The 27628-nt window shown below is 32.3% G+C and overlaps 1 protein-coding gene and 1 long non-coding RNA gene across 3 annotated transcripts in view; one reads left to right on the forward strand and one right to left on the reverse strand.

Annotated features, from left to right (window-relative positions):
- The window catches only part of Ncam2 (neural cell adhesion molecule 2), a 297979-nt gene that overhangs the window by 77700 nt on the left and 192651 nt on the right, over positions 1-27628 (reverse strand). For both annotated transcript variants that reach the window (XM_048345940.1, XM_048345941.1), the window contains exons 6-9: positions 23111-23228; positions 19939-20099; positions 18599-18744; positions 8671-8821 (exon numbers count right to left, since the gene is read on the reverse strand). In XM_048345940.1, the coding sequence (XP_048201897.1) occupies positions 8671-8821; positions 18599-18744; positions 19939-20099; positions 23111-23228 (576 nt within the window). The remainder of the gene's footprint in view (positions 1-8670; positions 8822-18598; positions 18745-19938; positions 20100-23110; positions 23229-27628) is intronic.
- On the forward strand, positions 9715-27179 carry LOC125351231. Its single transcript, XR_007210915.1, has 3 exons — positions 9715-9725; positions 10314-10319; positions 27164-27179. It is a non-coding gene; the product is annotated as an uncharacterized LOC125351231 (long non-coding RNA).

A 27628-nucleotide genomic window follows, 5' to 3' on the forward strand; every position in this document is an offset into this window, starting at 1 on the left:
ATCTACATGTCACCATTAACTTTAGCAGATAACAGGAAATACATATTAATTTGATAGTTCTATAATTACACAATTTATCCTGTAACCTCTTTAGTTGTACTGAAATGTTATTGTCTTATTCCTTATTTTGAAAGAAGCTGCTCCTTCAATTTATCCAAGAGTTCAGCATAGTCTAAAAACATCTGAAGCATCTCTACTTTTTCATTCATTAATTTGAATTTTCTCATTTCATTTATGCACAGGGAAACTACCAAGGGAGTAAAATCTAATATATCCTTTGGCATATTTAGAGGATAATTCAATTAATGATTTCACAGATCCACTTCTACTATATGTTCAGTCATATGCAGAATCAGCTATGGCAATTAACTGGATTCAGTCCATGAACCATGGGAATTCAAATGGCTATGTGGAATACAAAATTAGGTGTGTGCTTATTGCCCATTACCCATAACACTGGATGTGCATTTTTGCGCTAAATTTTAACAGCCAATGTATGCATAAATCTCAGCATACTTTATGACCCTCAAGTCAAATTGTAAGAGTCATTTATAGTAAAGCATGCTTATATGTGACTTCATAGCACACATTGGACTTCACTCTAATTTGACTTTTATTAATGATGTAATTATTACTAGCCATAGGAGTGGATTGATTATAAGTATGGTGAATTATTCATCTATCAAATATTAATCATTCTCTTGGCTGAATATCTCTCCTTCCTAATATATTGCATCAAGTACTTAGAAACATATTGTGCTGTACATGGTTCTTTGGTTCCTTTATTTAAGTGTATTTTCCATAAATACCTATATTGTTTTAAAGATTCGGATACATATATAAAAGTTGATGTGAAAAAAGTTGTCTCTTACATAAAAATTTCTGAGTTATCAAAGAAGGAACAACTGTTCACACAGCAACATTCCCTTATTTCTTATGTTTTGAAAAGATAAAATATATATACAGTCTGTAGAAATTGAGTTTTAAAATAAATGTTCACATATTCAAGTAAAGTTTTATCTTAGGCTATTGCTACAGGAAGTACATTTTATGTATTTACATAAAGTACACATTCAATAACTGCATTGTAAAGTAATTGAATAATCAATGACAGGTATCCTATGGTTAGTGTTAAAAAACACATACAAAAATGCTTTTAGCGCTTGAATTGAGGGTAATTAATTGGGACAAAAATAGTGATTGTATGATGCTGAAAAATATCACAAAATAGAATATAAAAAATAGAAAAAAGTTTATGAAATTTTTAAAATATTTGCAAATTATATGAGAGGCAAAATCCTCTGATAAAGGATTTGGGGCCAGATTTGTGGCACAGACCTCTAATCCCAGCTACTCAAGAGAGACAGACAGAAAGATCTGCATTTGAATGCCAGTCTGGGCAAGGGAAACAAGAGCAATTTGTCCAAGTATTTGAATGAAGTAGAACCAATTTAAGTCTGCAGATGAGCCCTCATCTTTGAAGTTTCAATAGCTTAAATGTATATGATAAATGATTATACCCTGACAAAATTTTACTCAGAGATATAATATATCTGCTGCAGCCAAGGTAATTTTTCTACTTTTAAATATTAAACTGCTGAAGTAACTTTATGTGTTATATTCTGGTTCATATCTCACCTTATATAGAACATGAAGCAAAGTATACTTAAGTCTTCTATTGATAGAATGTAAGAGCTGAAGGAAGGATTATCCAGTAAAGTACACATCTATTAACTGTTACAATGGAAAATATGGAAGTAGCATAAATCTGGGGTGTCATATTTCCATACATACAGCTTTGAGATATATTTGATATTGTTAAGGGCCTACTCTATACTAGAGGAAATGTTGCATTTAGAAATTGTTATTATATGTAACATGAATTAAAAATCATGTGCTGCAAGCTCAATTAGAGAAATTTAGAAATTAAAAAAAAATCAAGGTTTCTTCACAAGCATTGTTACCATGTAATTTTTACATTAAATTTGTCACATAAAATAATTAAGTCTAATTAAGTTAATATGTAATGACTACCTACTCAGGAAACTTTATAACATTATAATTGTAATCAAACATAGTATGTAATCGGTGCTTATTGCATGCAATCTCATATCACATGGCTGTTATCTCCTTTGTTTTCCTAATTGAAACTTTAGTTCAACTGCTTCTTAGTCAGGTAATACCTTTGAAGCTAAAATGAACTGGCAGGATGCCAAGGAATCTGCTTAAGCTGGAACACAAAAGAGATTTGAACAAAACTCTTTTTAAAAAGGTTTAACATTTTAACATTGAGTTTAGTACTAATATGGTAATGCAGCTCTTAAAAAATTAGAAATGATGAGATTCTCCCTGCTTGTTCTTAGAATTGTTACACTGAGGATGCCTGGCTTAGGTAATGAAGACTTCTATGCTATTTTTTTTCTTTGAAAATGGGTAATGGCTTGTAATTCTCATAGCTCCCGTCCTAGATTTAATGAGAATGTTAATAATCAAAGTATTTCAGTCATTCCTATTATTTAAACATTTCCACTTTTCAAGTCATTTCTTGTGGAGTGATGACAAGCTTATCACTGTAATATCCTTTTGCTACATAAGTATCGTTATAATCTTTGCTACATAAACTCTATTTAGGACAAACTAGACTTCAATTATTAAAATAAACCATAACTAAATCACTTTCATCTGTTGCACAGTGATTTAATGGCAAGATAAACCTAAAGATTTCTACTAATACTCATGTAAAAATATCAGACACGTTTGTTTTATAGATATAAGAACCATGTTCTCATGATTGTACCATATTTCAATTAAAAGGCAAAGTCAAAGTACAATAAAATAAACACCAGGAAGTGAGTACTTGCATGGGGTCTGTGGGATCAAGGGGAAAGGAAGAGACAAAATGAAAATAAGAAGAGGGAGAGAATGAAGTCAGGAATTCACTGTATATCCTACAAAAATAAGAGGAGTGAAGGAATGAGGTAAATAGTGGAAGGATGAGTGAGAACACTGAAGGGCATGAATGTTGAAAGGACATTGATCAAGATGCATTGTATTCATAATCCATTTTTTAAAATGTCAACTCTTTAGCACAATGACTTAAAGATCAATTTGTAATATTGAAATGATAACATGTTCTACATTGGAAAAACATAACATGGTTTTCTATTTGATTTCATTATTTATTCCAATCCTCCAAAATACAGTAAATGTGGAAAATAACTTTCGAGAATGATGTAGAGGAAGAGATACTGTATTCAAATAAATATAAAATACTTTTATTTTCAGTTTAAAATGGAAACTGCTTAAAAGAAATATCACTATCACAAAAGATGTATGTAGCATGTGTAACATTAAAAATATAAGCAGATAAGGAGAATAATAGTACTTGTACAACAAAGGATATCCAATGCATTACAATTCATAAAATGCAATTAAAGCCCTGCCTAAGAGAAATACTGAGTTATTATAAAAATATGATTTATTTATAATAATTACCTGATACATTTAGAATCTGAGATGAAGGGCAAAGTTAATTGAAAATGCATAAAGGAAAGAAAATGCTGAAAATAAAAGATAAATCTTCAAAATAGAAAACAAGTAAATGATGGAGACGTTAATAAAACTATAAACTATTATTCTGAAAAGATTAGTCATTTTGAAAATATGCTATCTAGAAAAATAAAAGTATTTCTGATAAGTGGTGCATTTTTCAGTAGATATACGCATGTGAATTAATGGACAATGATTTAAAAAACCAAATTCAAAAATTTCTCACATAACTATGATAAAGCCTAGAATTACAGAAGTCTAAAAAGAAAACATAGCCATAAAACCTTAAGGATTTTAGATTTAATGAGGAATTATTAACTAGAACAAAAAAGGCATTATGCATATAATTCCTATTTGTCATATTTGGCAAAAGGAGACTGGAAAATTCAAATCTTCATATTTGACTTTAAAAAGAAAAAGGAGAAAATAGTTGTAGATGAAAGAATGTATTTGGCCAAATGATATAAAATATTGGCCTTTTTATATATCCAACATTTAAAAAAGCAGAATTTCAATCTCAAATACAAAAGTCTACCATATGTATAATAAAATAAAAAGAACAAGTATAGTAAGTTATTGTATTTTTTTTTTTGCAGCACATTGGTTAACATAGTTCAGCAAAAACAATTCACATAATGGAAAAGAACATTTTCAAAGCATTTATCTGGTAATACCCAAATGTATTATCAACTTAAATGAATAGCAATGTCACTTGCAAGAACTTTGATAATAGGCAAACAACTTGACTAGATATTCCCTCTAAGAAAACACACACTTATCAGGCCATGAAGAACATCCGGCATCATTAGAAATTATGAACATTTAAATTAATGCTATAATGATATATTACTTCCCACTGGTTCATATACTTATCAAGGAGGTGCAATGTAAGTATTGGACAGGCACTGTATATCATTTCCAAGTATATAACTTAATGAAGCCACTATGGAAAATCTTGCAGGTTTCCAACAAATTGAAAATGGAAATAACCTACAGTGAAGTAATCCTTCTTCTGAGTGTGTGTCTAAAGGAAATGTCCTAGAGATAACGGCACTCCTCTGTCCACTGCAGCATAGTTCACAACAGCAAAAGAATAGCATTCAACTAACTGTCCACTGACAGAGGAATGCAAGACAAACTCTTGTCTATACAGGGAAGTAAACTGAAACCCTCAAAAGGGAGAAATGCTGTCATTGTCAGGAACATGGATAAGTCTCATGGATATTAGGTTAAAAATGAAATAATCTGGGCACAGAGATATGAGTACCACGTCACTCTTCTACCTTGTGAAGTCAAAACTGAAATCAGAAGTACAGAATTCATGATACTATCCCTGGGCTGTTGAGTGGGAAGGTACAAAAGAAAAGTTATTGATGCTAAAGTGCCACCTTTGGAAAGAAGGAACACATAAGTTTTGAGAGCTATTGCACAGTGAAGTGAATAGCTATAATAACACAATGTTCACAGTAACTGAGATTAAATTTCAAATTTCTTCACATAAAATGTTATTTAGAAATGATGATGGATGTTTCAATTATTGAATTTTAGTAATTCTTACTGCATACATGTATCAAACATCACATTATATCCTATTAGTATATATAGCTACCATTTGTCAAAAGTAATGATTGTGCAATTTGAGTATAACTCCTATACTTTAAAGACATAAATTTCTGTTAATTGTATCTTAATAAACTTAGATTAATAAACTTAAAAACAATGAAATAATTTCATAGTAATACTTTGTAACTCCATACTTAGAATTATAAACTAAATCATGGTTGATAGAAAATAAATGGATGCCTAGAGAGGAAAACAAAAGGAGTGATGGAACAGGAAAGGATCTCCAAAAACGTGGAGGAGCTGGAAAAATTTTATTTATTGTTATTTATTTATTTATTTATTTATTATTAGATGTCCAGTCATATAAACATCAAATTTTATGAGCTTTTGAAAACTTTATTTTTCTTATCATCTGTCAGTTGTATGGAGTGATTTCTTTGGGACATTGTCACACAAAGTATCCCATTCAAACTCCAATTTTCATCCCCCTCTCTTCTTTCTGGAAACAATTTCAACCGTTTCATTCTTCTATTTCCATAAATGTATATTACATAGTTCCCACTTCCCAAAAGATCCTGTACCACTTTCCTGATATTAATTTTTCATCACTTTTAATACATATTAACAGTGCAAAAGTTTTTCATTGTTTTATTTTACACATGTCTGTACTACACTGTAGCCTAATGGATCTCATCTATTGCTCTCTCTTCCATCTTTCTTCTGCACTGCACACAGCTGAAACTCTTTGTGCCTTCTTCACATGTAGACACATTGATTTACTCCTCCTTCCCTTCACTCTTCTATTCCTCATCTTCACTTTATGGGCTTTTCATGGACTTTTTGTGTACTTTCTAAAAACAGTATATTTCTATCTCTTATAAAACAGAATAAATTTATGTATTTTATTGTAAAAAAATTAAAATCATTTAGTGCTACAATTTTTAGCAAACAGTATTTATGAGAAAAACATACATATTCAGGAAAACTAACAATTCTTATATAAATTATAATTACTTTTGATATATGGGAAACTTTTATTGTCATATAATTCATTTACCTCAAGCTTAATGAATACAGTGGCAAGGATAATACCAATATATCAACAATTCTCAAAAAATCTTTTATGTAACAGTATCTTTTTGTCCTGTGTAAATTGGAGCATCTAAAAATTTTCTAGTGAGATTTAGGATCAACATTAACCTACAAATATTTTCATAAAAATCATGAAATACTGAAAACTACAAAGTAAAGATGAATGCATCTAGAATCAACCATTACTGTACTTCATTACTTTTCAGTTCTCATGAAAGAACAGCTTAGATACAATTTGTATTAAATTATTCATGCTAGTCAAAGATTACAAAAGAAACAATTCATACTGAAATATACAATCATTCACATCATTATTTTCTCCCTAGCTGAAATCAGTGATAACTAAATATCACATGCCATTATACACAAGCATCTCATATTGTCTTGATAAATCACTATCCATTGTTCAAAAATTTGAATGCAGTTTAACTGTTAAATTTCTGTTGACCCTAGTATCCTAATAAGTCACTAGAAATACTATATTCCTCTTTTTGACTTGTATGACTTGGGATAGAAACAGAATTAGGTTTGACCTGGTATAGTTATAAAAACCTTTCAATGTGGTTTTAGAATATCAATTGGTAGCAGTTGTAGGTCTAGGTTTAGATTGTTTCAATTTCATGCAAATACCTATGTTATTATACAATGAGGGTAATGCAGAAGCTGCAAAAATATAGATATGGATATGCTTCAGAAAAAATATACTTAATGTTTGAATATGAATATCCATAAAAGGTTGTTCTATTACCTCCCATTTTTCCATAGAAACAGAAGTGTCACCAAAATACAGTGCAGTCTCAGAATTAGCATGAGTCTTAGGGCTTCCAAATTAGCTTCTCTTTATTCTAGATCTAGCATGTCATCCCTGAGTTATTCTGCATTTCTGTGTGGTGGAATTATTAACAATATTCATTGCTTATGCTCTCCACTCTTCTGAGTACTTTTCATGACACAGAAAATAACTTTGAAAATGTTTGAGTTGGAAAGTGCTACGAATGTAGACTTATAAAAGGAATATATTTCCTAATACTGTTTTTTTGAGAGAATGACAAGAACTCACCTAAGAAATTCCCCTCCTGAATAGTTGAGTATTTTCTAATATAAATCATAGTAAATAGTAAATAGTAAAATGGTAAATAGTAAATAGTAAAAGGACTTTATTTATGGTTATTTTGATCAAAATCAGGAAAGAAAATACAATTTACAAAGTAAATTTGATCTATCTATATTTCAATCCAAAAAACTAAACATAACTATTTTGAATGTATGATAAATGTTTTAAAATTAATCTGTGTTGTTGATTTGAAAATGAAATAAAGGATAAGTTTCAGGATAGAAAAGTAGTTAACAAAACTCTGCTAAAGGAATTCATGTTATTTTGAATCATTATTACCTATATTCTCAATAGTATCAAAAATTAAATCTGTTTACTTATTAAAATATGTGTGATGTCAATAAATGACCTTCTTGGGAGTGACCTGATATTAGTTTGTCTAGATCTATAAGATATCAAGCAGTACAGCTTACTTACAAAAGTCCTTGTCAGAATATTTTCCTTCAAAGGACATTCTGAATGAAAAATACATTTTATTTCACAGTTACTATTGCTTTCAATCAATATTCATGTAGTCGGAATGGCCTAGTAGTTATAATTCTCAACAAAATATCTCAAATATTTCCACTAAACCATCTCTGCTTTTTCAAGTATTAGAAAACTCCTGATTTCAAGATTCAGATATTCATTGAGGAAGGTGTTGAGTATATACCATTTGGATAATATGTTGAGAATTTAAAAATATACTCACTACGTGACTTATGTAACTGTAACCGCTATGTACACTACATTTACAATAATTTTTTAAGTCTATATAAGGATCTAAAATAAATTTAAAAATATAGTTTACATTTGTATTCTTTGTTAGCAATATTACCAAATTGTGAAGGATAAAAATATACTCTTAATCTGTGTAATGAGGATCCCATTTTCTAGAGGAAATATATTCAACTTTGCTAAACTATAAACTCAAATGTATTTCACCATATTTACAAGTGTACCATATCTTATGCTGGCATAAATAATTCAATAGAACAAATTTAGTAAGAAATGAAAACAGTACATTTCTGAGGCAGAGAATTCTCATTTCAAAAATACACACCTAGACATACACAGGAAATTATTAGATAATTATTCAAAACGAAAGTGACTCATTTGATTCTTTATGTTTCTCATTAAATATTGCAAAAGAAGAAAGAGCTAAATATCAGAATGCATCATTAAGTTTATAGCCCTGTGAAATATGCCATGGCAGCCACTAGATGTCTCTAATAACTGGCTTTCAATGACTACAATCCTCAAGCTGTACTGACAAATGAACCTCATGTGCATTTTTATTTCCTGATAAGAACTTCTCTTCTACAAAGCCGGCAAAGTTATTTTAACAAACGCTCAAGTTGAAAGGAACTTACATTCAATGTCAAGGTACATGCTCTTCTGATGTCCTCCAATTCTACTTGCAGCCTCGCAGTCATAACGCCCAGAATCTGACAACTTCACATCTTTAATATGCAGTGCTGAGCTTCCATGGCGCCCTTTGACTTCAAGGCGGCCATCTGGACTCTGTTTACATCAATTTAGAAAAGAAAGAATAGAGATACTGTATGCTTGATTATGTAAACTATGGTCAAACTTACTCCATTTATCACATACACATATGAATTAAGAACTCATGCCTTCATTTTTCTTACTTTACAGCAGTAGTGTTCCTATAGTGTTGACATACAGTTTTCATCTTGCTTATTTTATTTGCTTATTTGATTATAGGAGCACTGACATGTAATATATACTTGAAAACATATTCTGCTAAACAACTGATTTTTATTAGTATACTATTTGTTTATTAAAAAGCTGCATGTTCAGTCTTCTTAGAGAAATTTTTGTTGGCATATGATTGCTCCTTGAGAAGATAGAAAGCAACAGCATTGCTTCTTCAGTTCCATATAAAACCTACACATGAAATAAATATTTATCCAATATTTCGGCTTCCCATTCTGTGGTTTAAAAATGTAACAAAACCGTATGATAGAGTCCCTAAGAAGCAACTTTAGATTTTCTATAAGTAAAATGGTAGTGTTGGGGCTCGGAATGTGGCTTAGTAGTAGAGGGCTTGCCTAACATGCATGAAGCCCTGGGTTTGATTCCTTAGCACCATATTAACAGAAAAAGCCTGAAGTGGTGCTGTGGCTCAAGTGGTAGAGTGCTAGCCTTGAGCAAAAAGAAGCCAGGAAAATCACTCAGGGCCTGAGTCCAAGCCCCAGGACTGGTAAAAAAAAGGTAGTATTCATCAGTAAAACTTGCTCACTATGCATCATAGGTAAATTATTAAAATACAATCATAATTAAGTTATTCATGGGAATTAAGTCAATGTAACACTATGGAAATGATTAATCTGGATTTATAGTGTATATATATATGTATATATACATATACATACGTATATACATACACGGGGGAGCAGTTATGGTCCTTGGACTCAGGACCTGAGGACTGTCCCTGGATTCTTTTTGCCCAGGGATATCACTCTACCACTTAGGCAACAGCGCCACTTCTGGCCATTTTCTATATATGTGGTGCTGAGGAATCGGACCCAGGGATTCATGTTTATGAGGCAAGCACTCTTGCCACTAGGCCATATTCCCAGCCCCTGAAATATATTTTATAGATACAAAAAATTATCTATTTATTTACATATTATACTTAAGTGATTGTAAAATGGGGTTTTAATTCAACATGGTGGTTTGTGAGTACAATGCACACTGTTTATAATCCAATATTCTACAGTTTTTATTTTTAAAAGCAATTAGTATATACGGCTTACTTGGCATAACTAGATTTATTTCTTACCTGACAAAATCTTTTGCTGTAGTGACAAATAAGCAAGTAATTTATTCTTTCAATTTTATATCACAAAATAAGGAAGTATAATGAGTTCATACATTCTATAATTTATTAGACATTTGATTTATTATGTTTGAGTTGATTTTTATCAATAGTTTGATGTTTTATTTTGTCTATATAATAAATGGCTGGCTAATATTCTTTGCAACTCAGACTAAAGTGATTCTGAATACATGCATGAACATAGTTCCAGGAAAACATGGCTTTTATAAACGTAGTTTCCTTCCTTCCTTTCTTCCTTCTTTCCTTCCTTCCTTCCTTCCTTCCTTCCTTCCTTCGTTTCTTCCTTCCTTCCTTTTCTTTCTTTCTTTGTCTCTTTCTCTCTTTCCTTCTTTCTCTCCCTTCCTTCCTTTGTTTCTTCCTTCCTTCCTTTGTTTCTTCCTTCCTTTGTTCCTTCCTTTCTTTGTTCCTTCCTTCCTTACTTCCTCTCTTTCTTTCTTTCTTTCTTTCTTTCTTTCTTTCTTTCTTTCTTTCTTTCTTTCTTTCTTTCTTTCTTTCTTTCTTTCTTTCTTTCTTTCTTTCTTTCCTTCTTTCTTTCTTTCTTTCTTTCTTTCTTTCTTTCTTTCTTTCTTTCTTTCTTTTCTTTCTTTCTTCTTCTTTCTTCTTCCTTCCTTCCTTCCTTCCTTCCTTCCTTCCTTCCTTCCTTCCTTCCTTCCTTCCTTCCTTTCTTTTTTGCCAGTCCTGGGACACAAACACACACACACACACACACACACACACACACACACACACACTAATGAAATGTAAAATTCATTGTCCACTTGTTTCCATAAATGATACTGATTGTTTTCCATGGCCTTAGATATGCTATAGGCTCAGCCTTTGATATTCAGTATTTATCAAGTCAATTATACACTTTTCCTAAGTAGGGAGATATTTGAGTCTGTCATCTTGCCTTGGTTTTCCATTTCTAGCAACAGTGTTTCTTATTTTTCACATTCTAATGGACTTTTAATTCTTTTATTATCTTTAAGTAATTAAAAAAATTGCCATTTAACAAAGCATTTCTTGAATTCAAAGTATTTTGATCATTGTCACACTTTTCAACATTTTCATCTTCATGTATTTCTTTTAAACAATCTTTCTCTGCTTCACCTATTCACATTCTCTAGTCGCCTGACTTAAAGAATATTGAGAGGGTGTCTTTGTAATTCAGATAATAAGCACATTTTCGTATTGACTGTGACCAAGAAAGACATCTAACATCTTGAAAAGATATTAATATAAATCTCTCATTTCTCTGGCAATGCATTTCCAGCTACTAAAGTATTTCTGCTGCTTGGGAAACATTTTTTTTCCTAATTAACTTTATTGTTGTTTTAAAGGTGATATACAGCATTGTTGCCTTTACATAATTAGTATATTTCCTTTCCCATAGTGACATCTTGTTCCCTCATTTTCTCCCAGTCCCTGCCTCCAGATTCTACTCACGACTTAACAGGGTTCAACTTCCTCAATGCCCAGTGTGCTCCACTGCTGCACTTTCCCACCCTTTTACCTCTGACTTTGTATCCACCCCCTCTCCCATAGATGTGCGTGGAGTACAACTTACATAAGGTAAAGAATAAAGTCATAAGAAAAAAATTCAGAAAAACCCTTTGTTTCTTTTTTACAGCCTTTTTTGGCAAAAGTATCATAACTTCATAAATATTTAGTCTCTTCTGACTTTATAAACTTAAATACCACCATATAATATCTGTCACCTTGATGTTTATGTGTTTTTGCTCATAGACTTTCTGTCCAAGAATGCTTTTTAATTTGGATATCATCCATTCCTTCTACTGCATTCAAGCAATAATTACTTCATAAGCAGTAAATACCAATAAATGTTGAATGTAGGATACAGTATATATACGAACATAGTTTAATTTCTGCTGTTGAAGCCAATTGCACTCTCTTTCCATAGCGAGATAACATTCTTCCCAAACAATACTGATAAAATTTTGAATTTTTATTTAATTATATTGCACACCTGAGACGACATTAAAAAATACTCTTTGTAAGGAATATCAAATTCTTAATCAGGTAAGAAATTATGTTTTTAAATGAGATTTTCATTTTAAAATATTTCCTAGAATTTTTTTTCTAAAATATTTCTAAAAGACATGATTAACATATGACTAGATTCTCAGATAATCTTTATTCAAACTGTGGGTTAGGAAAGATTTCCGAGAGTCATAAATGATTGAAAGCCCATCTCTCAGCAAGCCCAAAAGCATCAGAAAGATTTCCAGCACAGCTAATTATATTCTACCACCTACATCAGAGAAGTATCCATTTTGGCTATTGCCCAGCAGGGACCTATATTATTGCTCTAAGAGCACTAGCTCGAAAAAATGCATTAGGTTCCATCTTAAAAAATGCCATTCAAATAAAAAATCCTGCAGAATAGCCCATTATCACTGGATAGAAAAAATGCAGGTGTTCAAATCTACAGGTGCTGAGAGATGCTAATATGACCCATAGCATTCTTCTCTACAATCAGAAATTGACTCTTTTTATCTCCCAGTCTAGAGTCAGTAACCTAGTAATTTACCTGTTCTATTTAGTCAGTTATATGAAAACATCTAGACAGAATATGGAAGTTGGAAAGACATGACCCAACTTTAAAATAATTTAATAGAAAGCTAGGAGAATAAAAATTTGGAAAATACCTAAATTTAATCAAAGTGTGTATAGGAATTTTAAAATTGCATCTCAAAATATGTTTTTATTGAGATCACCAAAAGATCTTTTGAGTAAGGAAACTTCAGGAATTGTAGAAAGCTTATAAATAGATGACTTTAAAAATAAAGCAATTAATCTGCCATGCAAAGTAGGAAATCCATCATTACAATTATCACTTATTATTGATTCATTAAGCTCCAATATATAAACTTGTAGTGTAGTGTAGTCAAGGTTAAGAAGGCTATAGATTATGTACATTAATTCTTGTGTTACAGCATCCTGTATATAATTATGTTTGATATCAAGACCATAACTTTTTTCTACATGAATATCCACACATTGTGTATGTATGTGCCATCTTCTGTTATAACTTATACCTTTTTCATTCAGTACAGAGAGATTAATTTCTAGTAGAGATACTTATAATTTACTATTAGTATGAATAAAAAAGAAATAAAATAATTATAGATTCTTCATCTTAAGAGTAGATAAATGACACAGAGAAAATGTCATGTGTTAGCAATATAATGAATGCTTCATAGTGATAATGTGAAATACTTCATTCACATGCAAGTAATTGCTTACAAATTTTTATCATTTTATAACATTCATGGGGGAGTACTTAAAAACTTGGTAGAACTTTTCACTTACTAAAATAAATTTATTATTTATTTACTTTACTAAAATAAATTTATTAATGAACACATACAAAAACTTGAACTCCTAGAAAACTGGGAAAAGAATATTCACAATATATTTGGAACGTTCATTTATAAAATCTACAGCCAAGATCATGTGAATGGTGAAAAACTGGAGGGTTTCTCTGTGATTTGGAATAAGGCAAGAGTTCTCACTTCTACTACTGATATATGAAAGAGTTAATGTATTTAGATTTTAGAAGAATCAGTCTCTATGGTCCTTTGATGGGTTCATATATGAGACTTTTTATGAGAGATGATAGGGTGTCATAATTTGATTATTAACTTGATTAGCTAAGTAATGAATGAGTCCACTGAGTTTGGATAGGAAGACATGGCTGAACTCATAGATGAATAAAAGATGTAGCCTAAAGATACTCATGATGAAATGCTTTACATGCTGCTCATTTCTGACTTAATTATTGATCTTTAATGATCCTACAGATATACATAGAGAAGTGCTCAAATATCAGTTAAAACATAAGTATTCTACTTTCCTCAGGCCCATTTCAGTGGAATGATCTGAGCCCCCCACCCTCCATGTACATTAAAATCACAAGCAGGATTGCCCTACCTTGAAAGTCTTACTTCTAATCCATGCATTATGTACTGACTTAAAATAAAGTTTAAATTTCATGAAACATTCTGTTACATGTGGTAGAAAAAATAACCATTCATCCCATTTTCCATTTTCACACTTAGCAAACCCACAAAGGAAATTGAAAGAATGAGAAAAAAGATATGGAGTAACAGATAAAATGACTTGTGTTATGATGTACACAGGTACTTGGTAGAAATTTTCACTTATATTTAATATTGAGGTTGACAGACAATATAGCATTCCCTCAAAACAAATGGAAGGAACCAGTCTTTAAATATAGATATAAAACCATGTTGTTGAAAAAAATGATTGCAAAGTTAAATTTTTCAACCAACCTTGCTTTGGGAAGCACAGCCTATTCTTTTTTTTCTTATCTTAATATCTTGTTAGGTACTTTTTACTATAGGAAAGTATCCATTCCAAATCAATATTTATTATCTACTGTGGGAGACTATAAAAAAAAGAAACAAAAAGAGAAAAAAATGTGACATTTTTCCTGGAGAAGACAAAAACTAAAAGGGTACAAAATGTGAAGGAAAATGAAGATGCTGATAGAAAAACTCTGTTGATGTATGTAATTCTGATTATCTGTCTTTAGGAAGGGAGACCAGCATCCAGTACTATAGACTGGCTAAGATCCTCCGCTCATCAATGTTGGAAGCTGAGTCTTCCTCTGAATAAGATTGAAGTTAAACATTGGGTAGCAAAATGACACCCAGGTACAAATTTTTGACTGGGCCAATTTCCATGAAAACAAAAACACTGTTTCCCTAAGACCTGAAATTTTGTACAACTTTTATTAGGAAGATCTAAGTGCAATTTAGTATAATAGAAGGTCTAATACCATAAAGAAATAAATGGAAAATAATAAAATTAATTGTCTGAATGTCAGGGTCTTAAAGGTATTTCACTAGATATTATCTACACATTTGTAATTTCATGAAAGGTTTGACTGGTTTCTTCATAAGAATAACTATAATTTCATATTTAAGTTCCCAAGCTACTGTCAGGAGGTTAATAATTGTTAAGGACATTTTTCTGCTAAAAGAAGTAGGATTTTAATTTCATTTTGACGTAGATTTAAGAGATACTTTCCAAAATGCAAAATGAAATCCCTCTAGAGCACTTCAAGTTATAATCAAGTTAAGCATATATTCCTAGGTAAATCAATTGATCAATCCATTAAACTATGGGGTAAAAATGTAACTAACTAAATTAATTAATCTCTGGGGTAAACATGTAGAAACTTATTTGTATCAGGAGATTGTTATGGAAAATAGAATTTCATAACAATTTCCATAACCAGAATGGTATGTCATTATCATCTATGATAGATACTATTTAATTAAACTTCAGTTATCAGATTTTATGTTGTAGGTTAATTAGTAGCCCAAATTTATTCAGAAGAGTAAGATAAACAGTAAATAAGGAAAAGAGTAAAGAATAACAACAAGGAACTATGCTTCAAACTATATATAAATGATAAAGGTGATAATGATTTTTTTTTTTTTTTGCCAGTCTTGGGGCTTGAACTCAGGGCCTGAGCACTATCCCTGGGTTTTTTTTTTCTCAAGTCTAGCACTCTACCACTTGAGCCACAGCTCCACTTCTGGCTTTTGTTTTCTATATATGTGGTGCTGAGGAATGGAACCCAGGGCTTCACATATACGAGGTGAGTACTTTACCACTAGGCCACATTCCCAGCATGATGGTAATGTTTTTAATAATCACCTAAACACATAAAACATTTTATAACATGCTCCTCACCTTTCTTCTAATTCTAAGAAATAAAATAAGTTATCAATTTATTTATTTATTTATTTATTTATTTATTTTGGCCAGTCCTGGGGCTTGGACTCATGGCCTGAGCACTGTCCCTGGCTTCTTTTTGCTCCCACTTGAGCCACAGCGCCACTTCTGGCCGTTTTCTGTATATGTGGTGCTGGGGAATTGAACCAAGGCCTCATGTATATGAGGCAAGCACTCTTGCCACTAGGCCATAACCCCAGCCCCAGTTATCAACATTTTAAATGTGAATTTTTTTTATTAAAAGGTTCAAATAAGCTTGTTAAAAGTGAAAAATTTATATGGGAAATTTCAAACTCAAAACAATAATTTCAACTTCCAAAGTCCGGGTAGTATTACAGTTTTGAAATTTATTGTTAACAAAATAAAGAATAATAGAAGAAAAGAGGGTGTTTGTTATTCAGATATTAGCCACAGATATTAAAATGTCAATGGATAGTTTTCACAATAAAAATTATTTTTTAGTTTATTTATTCACATAGAAATTAATTGTTTTAATTTTTTAATCCTCTAAATAAATTTACATAAAGTTTCTTTAACTTTTTAATGATTGAGACTTGAAAAATAAAAGAAGTTAAAATACTTCAACATACAGATTCTTTAATAAAGTAATGAAAAAAAGATTTGCATGTCATTTGGGATAGTCTAGGTTACAGCTCTAAGAACACACACACACACACACACACACACACACACCTCACAGCTTTCTGGTCAACCACATTGTACTGATAAAATTGTAACATGAAGCTCATCCTCAGCATATACATGCAGAAATATCAGTTAAAGAATAAAGCTAGTTTTAAAAGGACGTGCTAGCACCTTTAGGAATTTTAAGGTGGAGAAAAATGAGGAAAGCACAGAACTAGGTATGTGAAAATTCAGTTAATAAAAGCTAAGGGCATGAAATAATTACCCCAGAATAAGCTTATCCATGGAAATGTGCTAAATTGAAAAATGGAAGAAATTCCCTATAGTATTAGATAGTGCACTATATATATACTTTTTACTGATGTTACAGAAAATTAACACATTTCAGAATAGACAGCCATTACACAGAAAGGGCTATGATATTCTGTTAACTAATATTTCTTTCAAATGCCAGAATTCTCACATTGCATTGACATTTTATAATTTTGTTTTTCAAATTAAAGACAAGATAAATAGATAGATATAGATATATAGATATAGATATAGATATATATGAAGAGAGTGTACCTCTAACCCACTGTGATAAAAATTCCATCATGCAGAGGAAATAGGGTAGAAAAAGATGGAACTCAGGCAAAATCAATACTTCAAAGAGTAAAATGATAAGAGAGATATCTCAATTCTTATTTTGCAATCATTGAAGTGAAATACTAATTTTATCATTTCATTCCATCACAACCTTTTTTCTCTCTTTCATTGCAGTGAACTATGTGGCAATGTTTAACCAAATTTTTTTTTTTTTTTGTCTTCTTTTTTGGTACTGGGATCGAACCAAGGACGTTGCACTTGCTAGGCAAGCGCTTTGCCACTGAGCTACATCACAGCCCTGTTTAACCAATTTTTAAGACAGTTGAAAGTGTGTGTGTGTGTGTGTGTGTGTGTGTGTGTGTGTGTGTGTGTAAGTCCTGGTGAGGGCTGGATGCTGTCCCTGAACTTTCCTCTCTTTCCTTCCTTTTTTTTTTTTTTAAGAGTCTCATGTAGTTTTTTGCCCTTTCCTATTTAAAGCTGTGATCCTCAGATCTCCACTTCCTGAGTAGCTAGGAATGTAGGAGTATGCCACCAATGCCCAGTGAGTTGAATTAATTTTTGTCAAAAAATGAAAAAAATAAAAATAAATAGAATGCTGCTCTTGCTTATATTTATCTTTATTATGCTACATTATGGTATATATATTATTTTTGTTCTGTTCTATTTATTACTTAGTTCAAATTAGTTTTGTTTTAATGTACACTGAGTATAAATTTTAAAAATCCATAAAATATTGTAAAGATTGGATGTATACCAACAGTCATGGAAACAAATGCAGAAATAATGTTGAAAAACTGAAAGACATTTAAACTTATTCCAAAACACTTTTAAAAGTCTACATATTGATTCATTTTGTCCTCTGAAGTTATTTTCAGACTAACTTTATGGTAGAGAAATAATTCTAATAAACCATTTAATTGACTTTATGGGTGACTCAGTAAGTTAGCTGCTAAAGAGATTTACTAATCTTAAAAACTGAATTGGCAAACTTACAGACAAGACAAAAGGTACAGAAACCAAAAACAGAGACAAATGGAAAAAGTATAAAAGAAAAAAACCCAAAAAAGGTAAAGTTAAAAAAAAACCCACAAAAAACAAAAACTCTTGTTTCCTTTTCCTGAAGCTCATTTGCTAAGCATTATTTTTGTTTTGCATGTAAGTTTATCTGATTTGAAGACGGGATGGGGAAGCACAGAAATGGTAGGACAAAGGGGGAACTAATTCACCAGTGCTACTCAATAAACGCTATTTTGAAAATAAAATACATGGCTCTGAGTGGGGGGATGAGGAGGGAGAGAGCAAGTTGGGAGAAAATATTTTAAAAGATATGTACTCAGTACCAGATATATGCAATTGCAATCCCTTTTTTCATCACCTTTACAATAAAATGTAAATAAAACGATTCAATGGTTCACTGTATATATTGTTACCTTATCACCTTCAGAAAACGTAATGCCATCTATAGCTCTTTTCCAAGTAATTTCTGGAATAGGCTCCCCTTCAGCTTCGCAGACGAGTGTGACATGACCATTCTCAGACGTAGTCTCATTTTTAAGTTGTATTATATGAGGCTGTACTGTAGAAAGTGTATATATTACTGAATCGGTATTGGAGTACAATGTTCAGACTTTAAAACCCACATGGGATATTAAGTGCAGCATGAGATGAGTAACTTAGGAGCAGTTAGAATAACTCGCTTTGATTGCTGGAGTACCAAGAGTGTCACAAAGAGAAAGAGAAAAACAACTTTAGGAAGTCATGTTCTTCTGCTATCATTAGAAAAACAAGGCAATGTCTTAGAAAGCAACTTACAAGTATAATTCCTGTCAACATTTACCAAATTTTAAATCCACAATAACTCATTGCTCTCTTAAAAGCACAAAATTATCATTACATCCTTTAAATCCACATATTTATGAATACATATATGTGGAGGGTGTGCACATGTATGTACATTTATGTATGCAATATATCTGCATCTAACTCCTTACATAACTCTTCCTCCTCTCTTTCCCACATCCTAAATCAATTTCAGTAAGCTTCAGTGTTATATTTCCACAAAAGAAGATGAAGTAGTTTGGATATAATATCCTTCTTTACCCTCTCTGGTCCTCATTACCAACCTTATATCAAGACTTGTTTTATATGACTGCCATTCATTTTCTTTATTTTCATTTTTTTTGACAGTCCTGGGGCTTTCACTCAGGGCCTGACTATTATCCCTGGCTTCTCTTTACTCAAGGCTAGCACTCTACCTCTTGAGCCACAGTTCCAACTTCCAGCTTTTTTGTTTGTTTTTTTTCCTGTTTATATGGTGCTGAGGGATCAAACACAGGGCTTCATGTATGCCAAGCAAGCATTCTACCACTAAGCCACATTCCCAGCCCTCCATTTTCTTTAGAACAACCTAATTAGAAAAACAACGTTTCATCATGGTGGTTCACGGACTACAGTATTTTAATTAGACTGACCCCTTATTTATTCTTCATTTCCTCTCTCCACTTTCCCCTATTGTTCAGCGGCTTTCAATCTAAAATGTTCATTAACAGATGCAATGCATTTTTCATATTGTTTATCCTCTATCAATTTCTCCCCACTTCTTTTCTCAAATGGTCCCACAAATATTATCCTGTCATATACATTTATATGTACAGTTCCTGTATAGGTTTATATATTTATTTATCTTTTAGTTGTAGCATCCACAAAGAAAAGAAAGCATGATACATTTGGTCTGATATTGCAGTTTTAACCACTATGCTATAATACTTACCAAAGACTTGGAGGAATGCTTGCTTTTCATCTTCTCCTGCTTTGTTGGTGGCTCTGCAGACATATGGGCCTGCATCACTATTGATTATGCTCTTGATGGTGAGTTCTTTGTTGCTTGCCTTCAATAAGTACTTTTCACTTTCTTCAATGAGCCTACCATTCCTAAATAAGAAAAAAATTAAAAAAATAAAGCTTGATTTTTTTAAGTTGATTTCATTATTAAGGACACATTGTAACATTTTTGTTTAAAGTCTAGCTATTGGTTACTTCATGGCCATTTGCACTGAGAGACAATGTTATATCCCAATCAAATGTGTGTTTGTGTGTGTACATGTATTGTTAGTGTTATTTATTTGGTGATAACTAGGGTATATTTGAACTTCTCTAACATGTGAGCCTCACTTCCAGTTCTGTTTGGGTTTTTGTTTTTATTGTGATAGTGAAGGTTTCAGTTATTATTTTAGAAAAGAACCTTGAAATGTTATATGGGAAGGTCTAGGACAACAATTCTGCTAGCTTCACCTATTCATAGCTGACTTACAGATATGAAGTACCATGTCCAATTCTTTATTTTTTATTTATTTTTGAGTTGCTGTCTTGATAGCATGTTTGCCTAGGATGGCCTCTAACTGATCCTCTTTCTTGTGTCTCCCATTGTACTGTATAAAATTGAGCATTGAAATATCATTTTGATATCTGAAAATCAATATGATCCATTAAATTAATGAAATATTAATACTAACACACAGGGTATTTCAGTAGAGTTTGAATGGAAATCAAGGGAAAAGTTATGGAGAGCCACTGTCTTTGCTCACACTTTGATTTGCAGGGCACTAAGTGTTCATAATTTCTTTGTGAAAAAGTATTTAATATGTAGGTTGGGGGTCCTTAATTATCTTCTTCCTTGTTGGTACAAACTAAATTGTGAAAGTTCCATCAGCACTGAGATCCTAACTTCCAAGGAGAAATTCATATTTGGTGGTAAAATGAGTCAGTTACATGCATGTGGTCTTCATTGCATGATACTCCTGCCCTGAAACGAGAAGGGGGAGATGCTGAGGATCTCTTGCCCTCAGGTGTAGGCAATGAGGAGACTGAATACAGAAATGTCCATTTGTGGAGCCAAGGAAGAGAGGCTTTTTCAAAAACCAGCCTGCATGGCACCATGACTTTGAGAAGCTAGGTTTCAGAATCATGGTGATGAATATTTCTGCTGTTAAAGACACCCCAATCTTACTTATTGTATGACAGAAGCCTAGATCTCAATAGTAATATAATTGCTGCTCCACAATCCCTGCTGCTGATAGGAGTTTTTAAATATAGTAATGATATGTATTCACCTAGAGATAAATACATTAACTATAAACTTCACTCTAAAATTTATTTCTATAAATGTCAATTTTTACACTCCTATTAAGCTAGATCATACTTTTTATTGATTCTAAAATAACTGTTTAGGCTTAAAATAAAATTTTATTCTATTCCAACTAGGAGATAAAAACAATAAGATAGGAAGATATGTACATGGATATTAACAAAAAAATAATTGCCATCATATTATCTTCTAAATGTGGTTTATTATAACTTATGTTCTCATTGAAGCATAAGAAAGCAAATGTAAACAAATCTTAAATTTAAAATAAACATAAGTGGAAACTATCCATGAAAATATAAAATCATTAGAGAAACAATTTTATAACATCTGGATGCTGGTAGTTCATCCCTGTTTTCCTAGATCCTCAAGTGTCTAATATCTGAGAATCATGGTTCAATGTCAGCCCAAAAGGAAAGTCCATGAGGCTGTTTTCTCCAACTAAATATCAAAAACCTAGATGTTCATGAAAGAGATACAGTGTTTTCTTGAGTAGTAAAGCCTGAGTTCAAGTCCTATGACCAGGATACAGCTAGCTAGCTAGATAGACAGTTAGAGAGATAGAAAAATTATTACATTTCTTTGGGCTTGTCTTACTTTGCTTAATGTATTTTTTTCCAAGTCTTTCCATTTCCTTATGATTGGGGCAATGCCTTTCTTTCTGATGGAAGCATAGAATTCTATTGTGTATATACACTGCATTTTTGTGATCCATTTGTCCAGTAAGGGGGCATGTGGGTTCATTACATACCTTGGCTATGGTAAACAATGCTGCAATGAACATGGTTTTCCTGGTGGCATTACTGTGGGCTGGTCTGTGGTCATTTGGGTAAATGCTCCAGGAGTGTAATTGATAGGTCATAGGGAAGCTCTATGTTTAATCTCTTGAGGAACCAGTCCTTTCAAGAGTGTAGCAGCATTCCCGCGTGTTTCCATTTTGGGGTGGGAAATACTGGGAATCTATCTCTAGCTCTCTTGCTTACTAGACAGGGAGTCTAATCATTGGCTCACAATCCCATCCCCATTCGGTGCAGGTAATGTTTGAAGATAGATCTTGCTTTTTTCCTGGGTTTGTATTCTTCATTTTTCAGCCTCCTAAGTACCTACGGTCACAGAAATTAGCCACAAGTGCTCACTTATATTTTTAACGAAATTGAAAACAATGCTTTGTTTCTTTCCCAAAGTATTGAGTCCAAACCTTATTCTGAGAGCTTCATTAAAAACACAAGCAAGGGAATAATTAGCACAGGTTTAGGCAAGTCACAGCAGAGGATCACAAGAGCCCAATAGCTATACCCTTAGGAACACATAAGATGATGCTAAGTGAAATGAACTCCATGTTATGGAAATGATTGTTATATCACAGTTGTAACTACTTTGAATGTGACATGTGTAACTGTAGCTTCTATTATTGATGATCTTCTTGTAAAACCCACCTGTGGTTGTACCTACACTATCTCTGTATCTTATCTTAGTATATGGGAAACAGTATATACTGGTATTAGAACTAGGAAATTGAAAGGGAAGACCAAAATTGAGAGATACAGGGTAAAAAAAAGACAAACAACTGCAAAAGCAATACTTGCAAAACTGTTTGGTGTAAATGAACAGAACAACTCATGGGGGGGGAAGGAAAGGGGGACGGGGGAGTGGGCAATGAGGGATGAGGTAACAAACAGTACAAGAAATGTATCCAATGCCTAATGTATGAAACTGTAACCTCCCTGTAATTCAGTTTGATAATAAATACTTAAAAAAAAACAAAAACCACAAACCAGAAAGACATGACATTTGAACCTACCTAGACCAGGAGATGGTAGGTTCTGGAGAGCCTGAAGCCCTGCAAGATAAAGTCATCTCTTCTTCTCTCTCTGCTGTAGCATTAAAAGACCTCTGAGGCATGGTGATTGTTGGTGGCACTAATGGATAAATGGACATAGAGTGAACAGACTTGGAACTTTACTCACTAACACTATTTTGAGACTTGTCCATTTTTTAAAATTCCTAACCTTTAAAATTAGGTAGTTATTTTCTGTGTTAAATAAGTAAAAGGGTAGTAAAATAACTTTATAAGTACTAAAGTACCTTCACATCCTTTTGTACAATAAATAGGACAAACATTCCAATGCTATTTTACAATTTAGTATATTAAAATAAACAATGCACCTGTATTGTAGCAAACATATACTTGTACGAAATATATCTCATAAAAAGCAATACCACAACGACTGAGTCAGTACTAGATCTATTTTAGCCATAAATGAATTTCCTATTTGGGTCCTCTCAGTTATTGGCAATGCCATAAGCAATCATTCACTACTTCAAGACAGGGCTTTCAAATTAGGTGTCAAATCATAATGTTCTTTCTGATTAACTACACTTAATTTCTTCAAACAACTATAAAACATTTTATGAAGAGAAACTGCTTAAGCCATAGCGAGTATGAAAATAGATTTTCATGAACAATTCAGCTTGGAAATTAAGCTTCCTCAATTTCTAACTAATTATGTTGTGAAAATTGTATACGCTGCACATTTTGGACATGTTGAAACTGCTACAGAAATGCAACTGTTTGCAATAAACAAGACACTAACGTCCATAACAGAATCTAAATTTCAAAGTACAGCATAAATTGTGATTCACTGCATTTTCATGATATTAAATTGAATATGACAATGTAAAAATCCCAAAATTAATTATATTAATATTTTGTCTCTGCATATTATAAACAACATGGTCAGACAGACACTTAGAAGTATGGTTATAATTATGTATCTCTCCAATGCTTTCAGTTCAGTATTGATGTGGTATTATACCCAAAGATGATGGACATAAGAACTAATATGTTATGTATCCTAGTAATTAAACACAATAAATCAACCCTCTGACTTTGAATTTCATATAGGGAGCATGATCTGTCATTCTGTCTCTGAGATAACATAATAATTACTGGTATTAGAAAAGATGGATGTTTTTTCAGATTTTAACTGGGACTATTAAGTACATTGTCATTTGACTGTTATTTTCCTTCTCATTTAATTATGAAAAAGCATAATTTAATCAAAATGCTTTGCTTCACCTTTTTATGTAGAAATGAAGTTGGAAGGATTTTGTGACTATTTTTACTAAAACACCACAGATTTTTTTATCACGTTAGAGTATTGCAATAAAATGAATTATTCATATATTATTCTTATTGTTATTGTAAAGGTAATGTATAGAGATCATAATTATAGATTTGAAAAAAAGACAAGAGAATATGAAGAAACATCTCATGTATTTCTTGAAGATAATTTCAGCTACTGTTGTATATTATGATTGTGTTTACTCCAGTGCCATTGGCCAGAGAAAGTCACCTATTTGATTGCATTAGAAAACCAAATCTTCTCATTTGTAATGAGAAATTCTGGTGAAATACTTCCCCAAGCGAAGGACAGAGTTTTTGTTGAGAAACATAAATAGCTTGATATACCAGTTAAGAAAGTCATAAAGGGATATAAAACAAAAGACATATAGCATGTAATGTTGTTGGTACTTCAGAAGAAACTAGAGAGATAGCTTTCAAATCAACATTGACATAAGAGTTTGTGGAATACAAAGGGGATATTTGCAAAGAATAGACATGAAAATAAAGAAAATCAAGGTTTACAGAATCAAAATGTGATAAAGAGGCAATGCACATGAAGAGAGAGAGTTGGTTTTAGTATTTGGTTGAGATTTCTATGAACTTGAGGGAAAAAGAGACAAAAGGCCATATTATTAAATGTATAAGTTAGCAGCACTCAAATGACATGGCTTGGAGTACTAATTGAGAGCAAAGGCATAGAACAAGCTTCAAAATTTAGAACTGAGAGACAATGATGTTTTAAAATCTTATTTTTATTATAGTCTCAAAATCTCCAATGAAAAGTCTACATGAGATTTTATAGGAGAGGAATTCTAAAGAAAATCTGTCAGAGAACCTCACTATTTACTAGAAGCCAATTCACAGGAAAAGAGTCAACAAGACTGGAATAGAAGGATTGTTTATCCTGGCTAAAGTCAAGGCAAATTTTGAGAGAAAATAATAGCTGTCTGGAGGCCATAGTCAAAGCATTCCCATGACAGGGTTCAACAGCATCCTCCAGGAGGGCAAGCAGTCATTTTGTGCACTGTTATTTTGAAGAAAACACAGTCTAGGAATTTGAAGGTATGAAAGTGTGTGACCCTAAACAAAAAATGCGGCTAATTAGCTTTGTCTACACAATGAATGTCAGGTAGGTTAGTGTCTGAGCATGAATCTGTTAGAAAAAAGTTCAGGCGGAGATGCTTTGATTTGGGCCATCAGACCGGCACACAAGCGAAACTGTGTATTACCTACACGACTATTTTCTGTGACAGAGAAGCAGTCATTCCAGCATTTATCTTTTAATAAATTATAGGTGAATATAAGACATAGAATGAAATATTCCAGTTTAATGCAAATCATGATGGATTTGAAGCTTCCAACTATATTCAGTTGTATACCCAGACACAAGTGCAGTTTCCATCAAAATAAATGTAATTATCAGTACAAACCCTTAGAGATCAAATTCAGAAACAGATTACGATTTGAAATGAATATAATAAATAATTAGGAAAGTAGAAATTATGACTGAAGAAGAGTATGAATGATGATAAATATGGCCAAAGAAGTTTATTTTCATGTATGAAAATAGAACAATGAAACTTGTTGAAAATGCTTCAAATGAGAATGGAGTAAAAGAGAGAGATTTGGCAGGGGTAATTTGACCAGGGTACTTTGTGTGCATGTGTGCAATGTCACCCTGAGACCCTCATGAAAACCTACTTAATGCCAATAGAAATGGAAATTATATCGGTAGAGATCATGAAGAATTATAATACTATGCTATCCCAATGACATTTTTATTTAAATATATTTGAAATAGTATTCACTGTAAATTATGTATGGTTGCATATAAAAGTTTATGCAATATCATAAATAGCAAAAGTATGTATTTACTTAAATATTTTTGCTTAAATATTTAGCACATTTTAAAGAGATTTATACCTATCCATTGGATTATAATCCCTATGATTGTAAGAGAATACTTTGTGCAGCAAGTTGGTCATGATGAAATTCAGTTAGATGTTATCATATGTATTTTATAAAAACAAAGCATGGAGACCTGCTGAATTATTAATCAACAAAGTCGTTACTATATATTACCCTCAGTTAATGTACATAAAATAATAAAGATAAGGAATGCATAAAGTTTCATCTATCTATCTATCTATCTGTCTATGTATAGGCATAGATATCAACACAAAAGTAGAGGAATTAGAAAAAATTTTAAACTTGTCCTCTCTACACTGAAATCTCCCCACATGAAGGTCAAATCATCCGTCACCTAAGAAAACCTTAATTGCCATATTCTGAATTGCCAAAAAGGCTTTTGTTTATTTATTTATATTTTTGGCCAGTCCTGGGCCTTGGACTCAGGGCCTGAGCACTGTCGCTGGCTTCTTTTTGCTCAAGGCTAGCACTCTGCCACTTGAGCCACAGTGCCACGTCTGGCCGCTTTTTATATATGTGGTGCTGGGGAATCGAACCCAGGTCCTCATGTACACAAGTCAAGCACTCTTGCCACTAGGCCATATTCCCAGCCCCCAAAAAGGCTTTTGTAAACCTAGATCTCCATGGACACCCTGCTTTACATGGGCCTGAAACACAGGTCTCCATGGCAGGGTAATAGGCTAATTACAAAAGACTTCATTATGTGCAGAAAGAACTCAGTGACTGTGTCTTACACTCAACATGAAGTGTGTAGGTTTTGGTGAAGAAGAAAGTAGAACTGTGAAATTGACATTAAAGATCACAGCTGGAAGAAGTTCAGGAAGAAAACTCAGTCACTTTACTGACCTGGAAAACATGATAACAGAGACAAGAAACTCTCTAAGAGAAGCTGAAGGGGAACCATGGGAGCTTCCTCATATCAGATTAGTGGAACAATGAAAAGACACAGAATAACTCTATTAATTCCTCTCTGAGCCTCACAGAATGTTTCCTTTTACACTAAGGAATATAATAGAAGAACAAGTTTGAACATTAGAGATACCATCAAACTTACTCACTAATATCCATTAATATTTGCAAGGTGTAAATTAATTCTATTATTTCAAAAAATTCAAATAATGACACATTAGTTTAAGGAGTCAGTAACTCAGAATTTAAAAGCATTAGTCTGGGATGGAATTTTGGCATTGTTCCAACAACTATAAACTTGACAAAAAGCTATTTATATACACACTCTTTGAAAAGTGTTGTCAGAATGGGAAC

Source organism: Perognathus longimembris, chromosome 5 (genome assembly GCF_023159225.1).
Source record: "Perognathus longimembris pacificus isolate PPM17 chromosome 5, ASM2315922v1, whole genome shotgun sequence".
In the NCBI taxonomy this organism is placed as follows: Eukaryota; Metazoa; Chordata; class Mammalia; order Rodentia; family Heteromyidae; genus Perognathus; species Perognathus longimembris.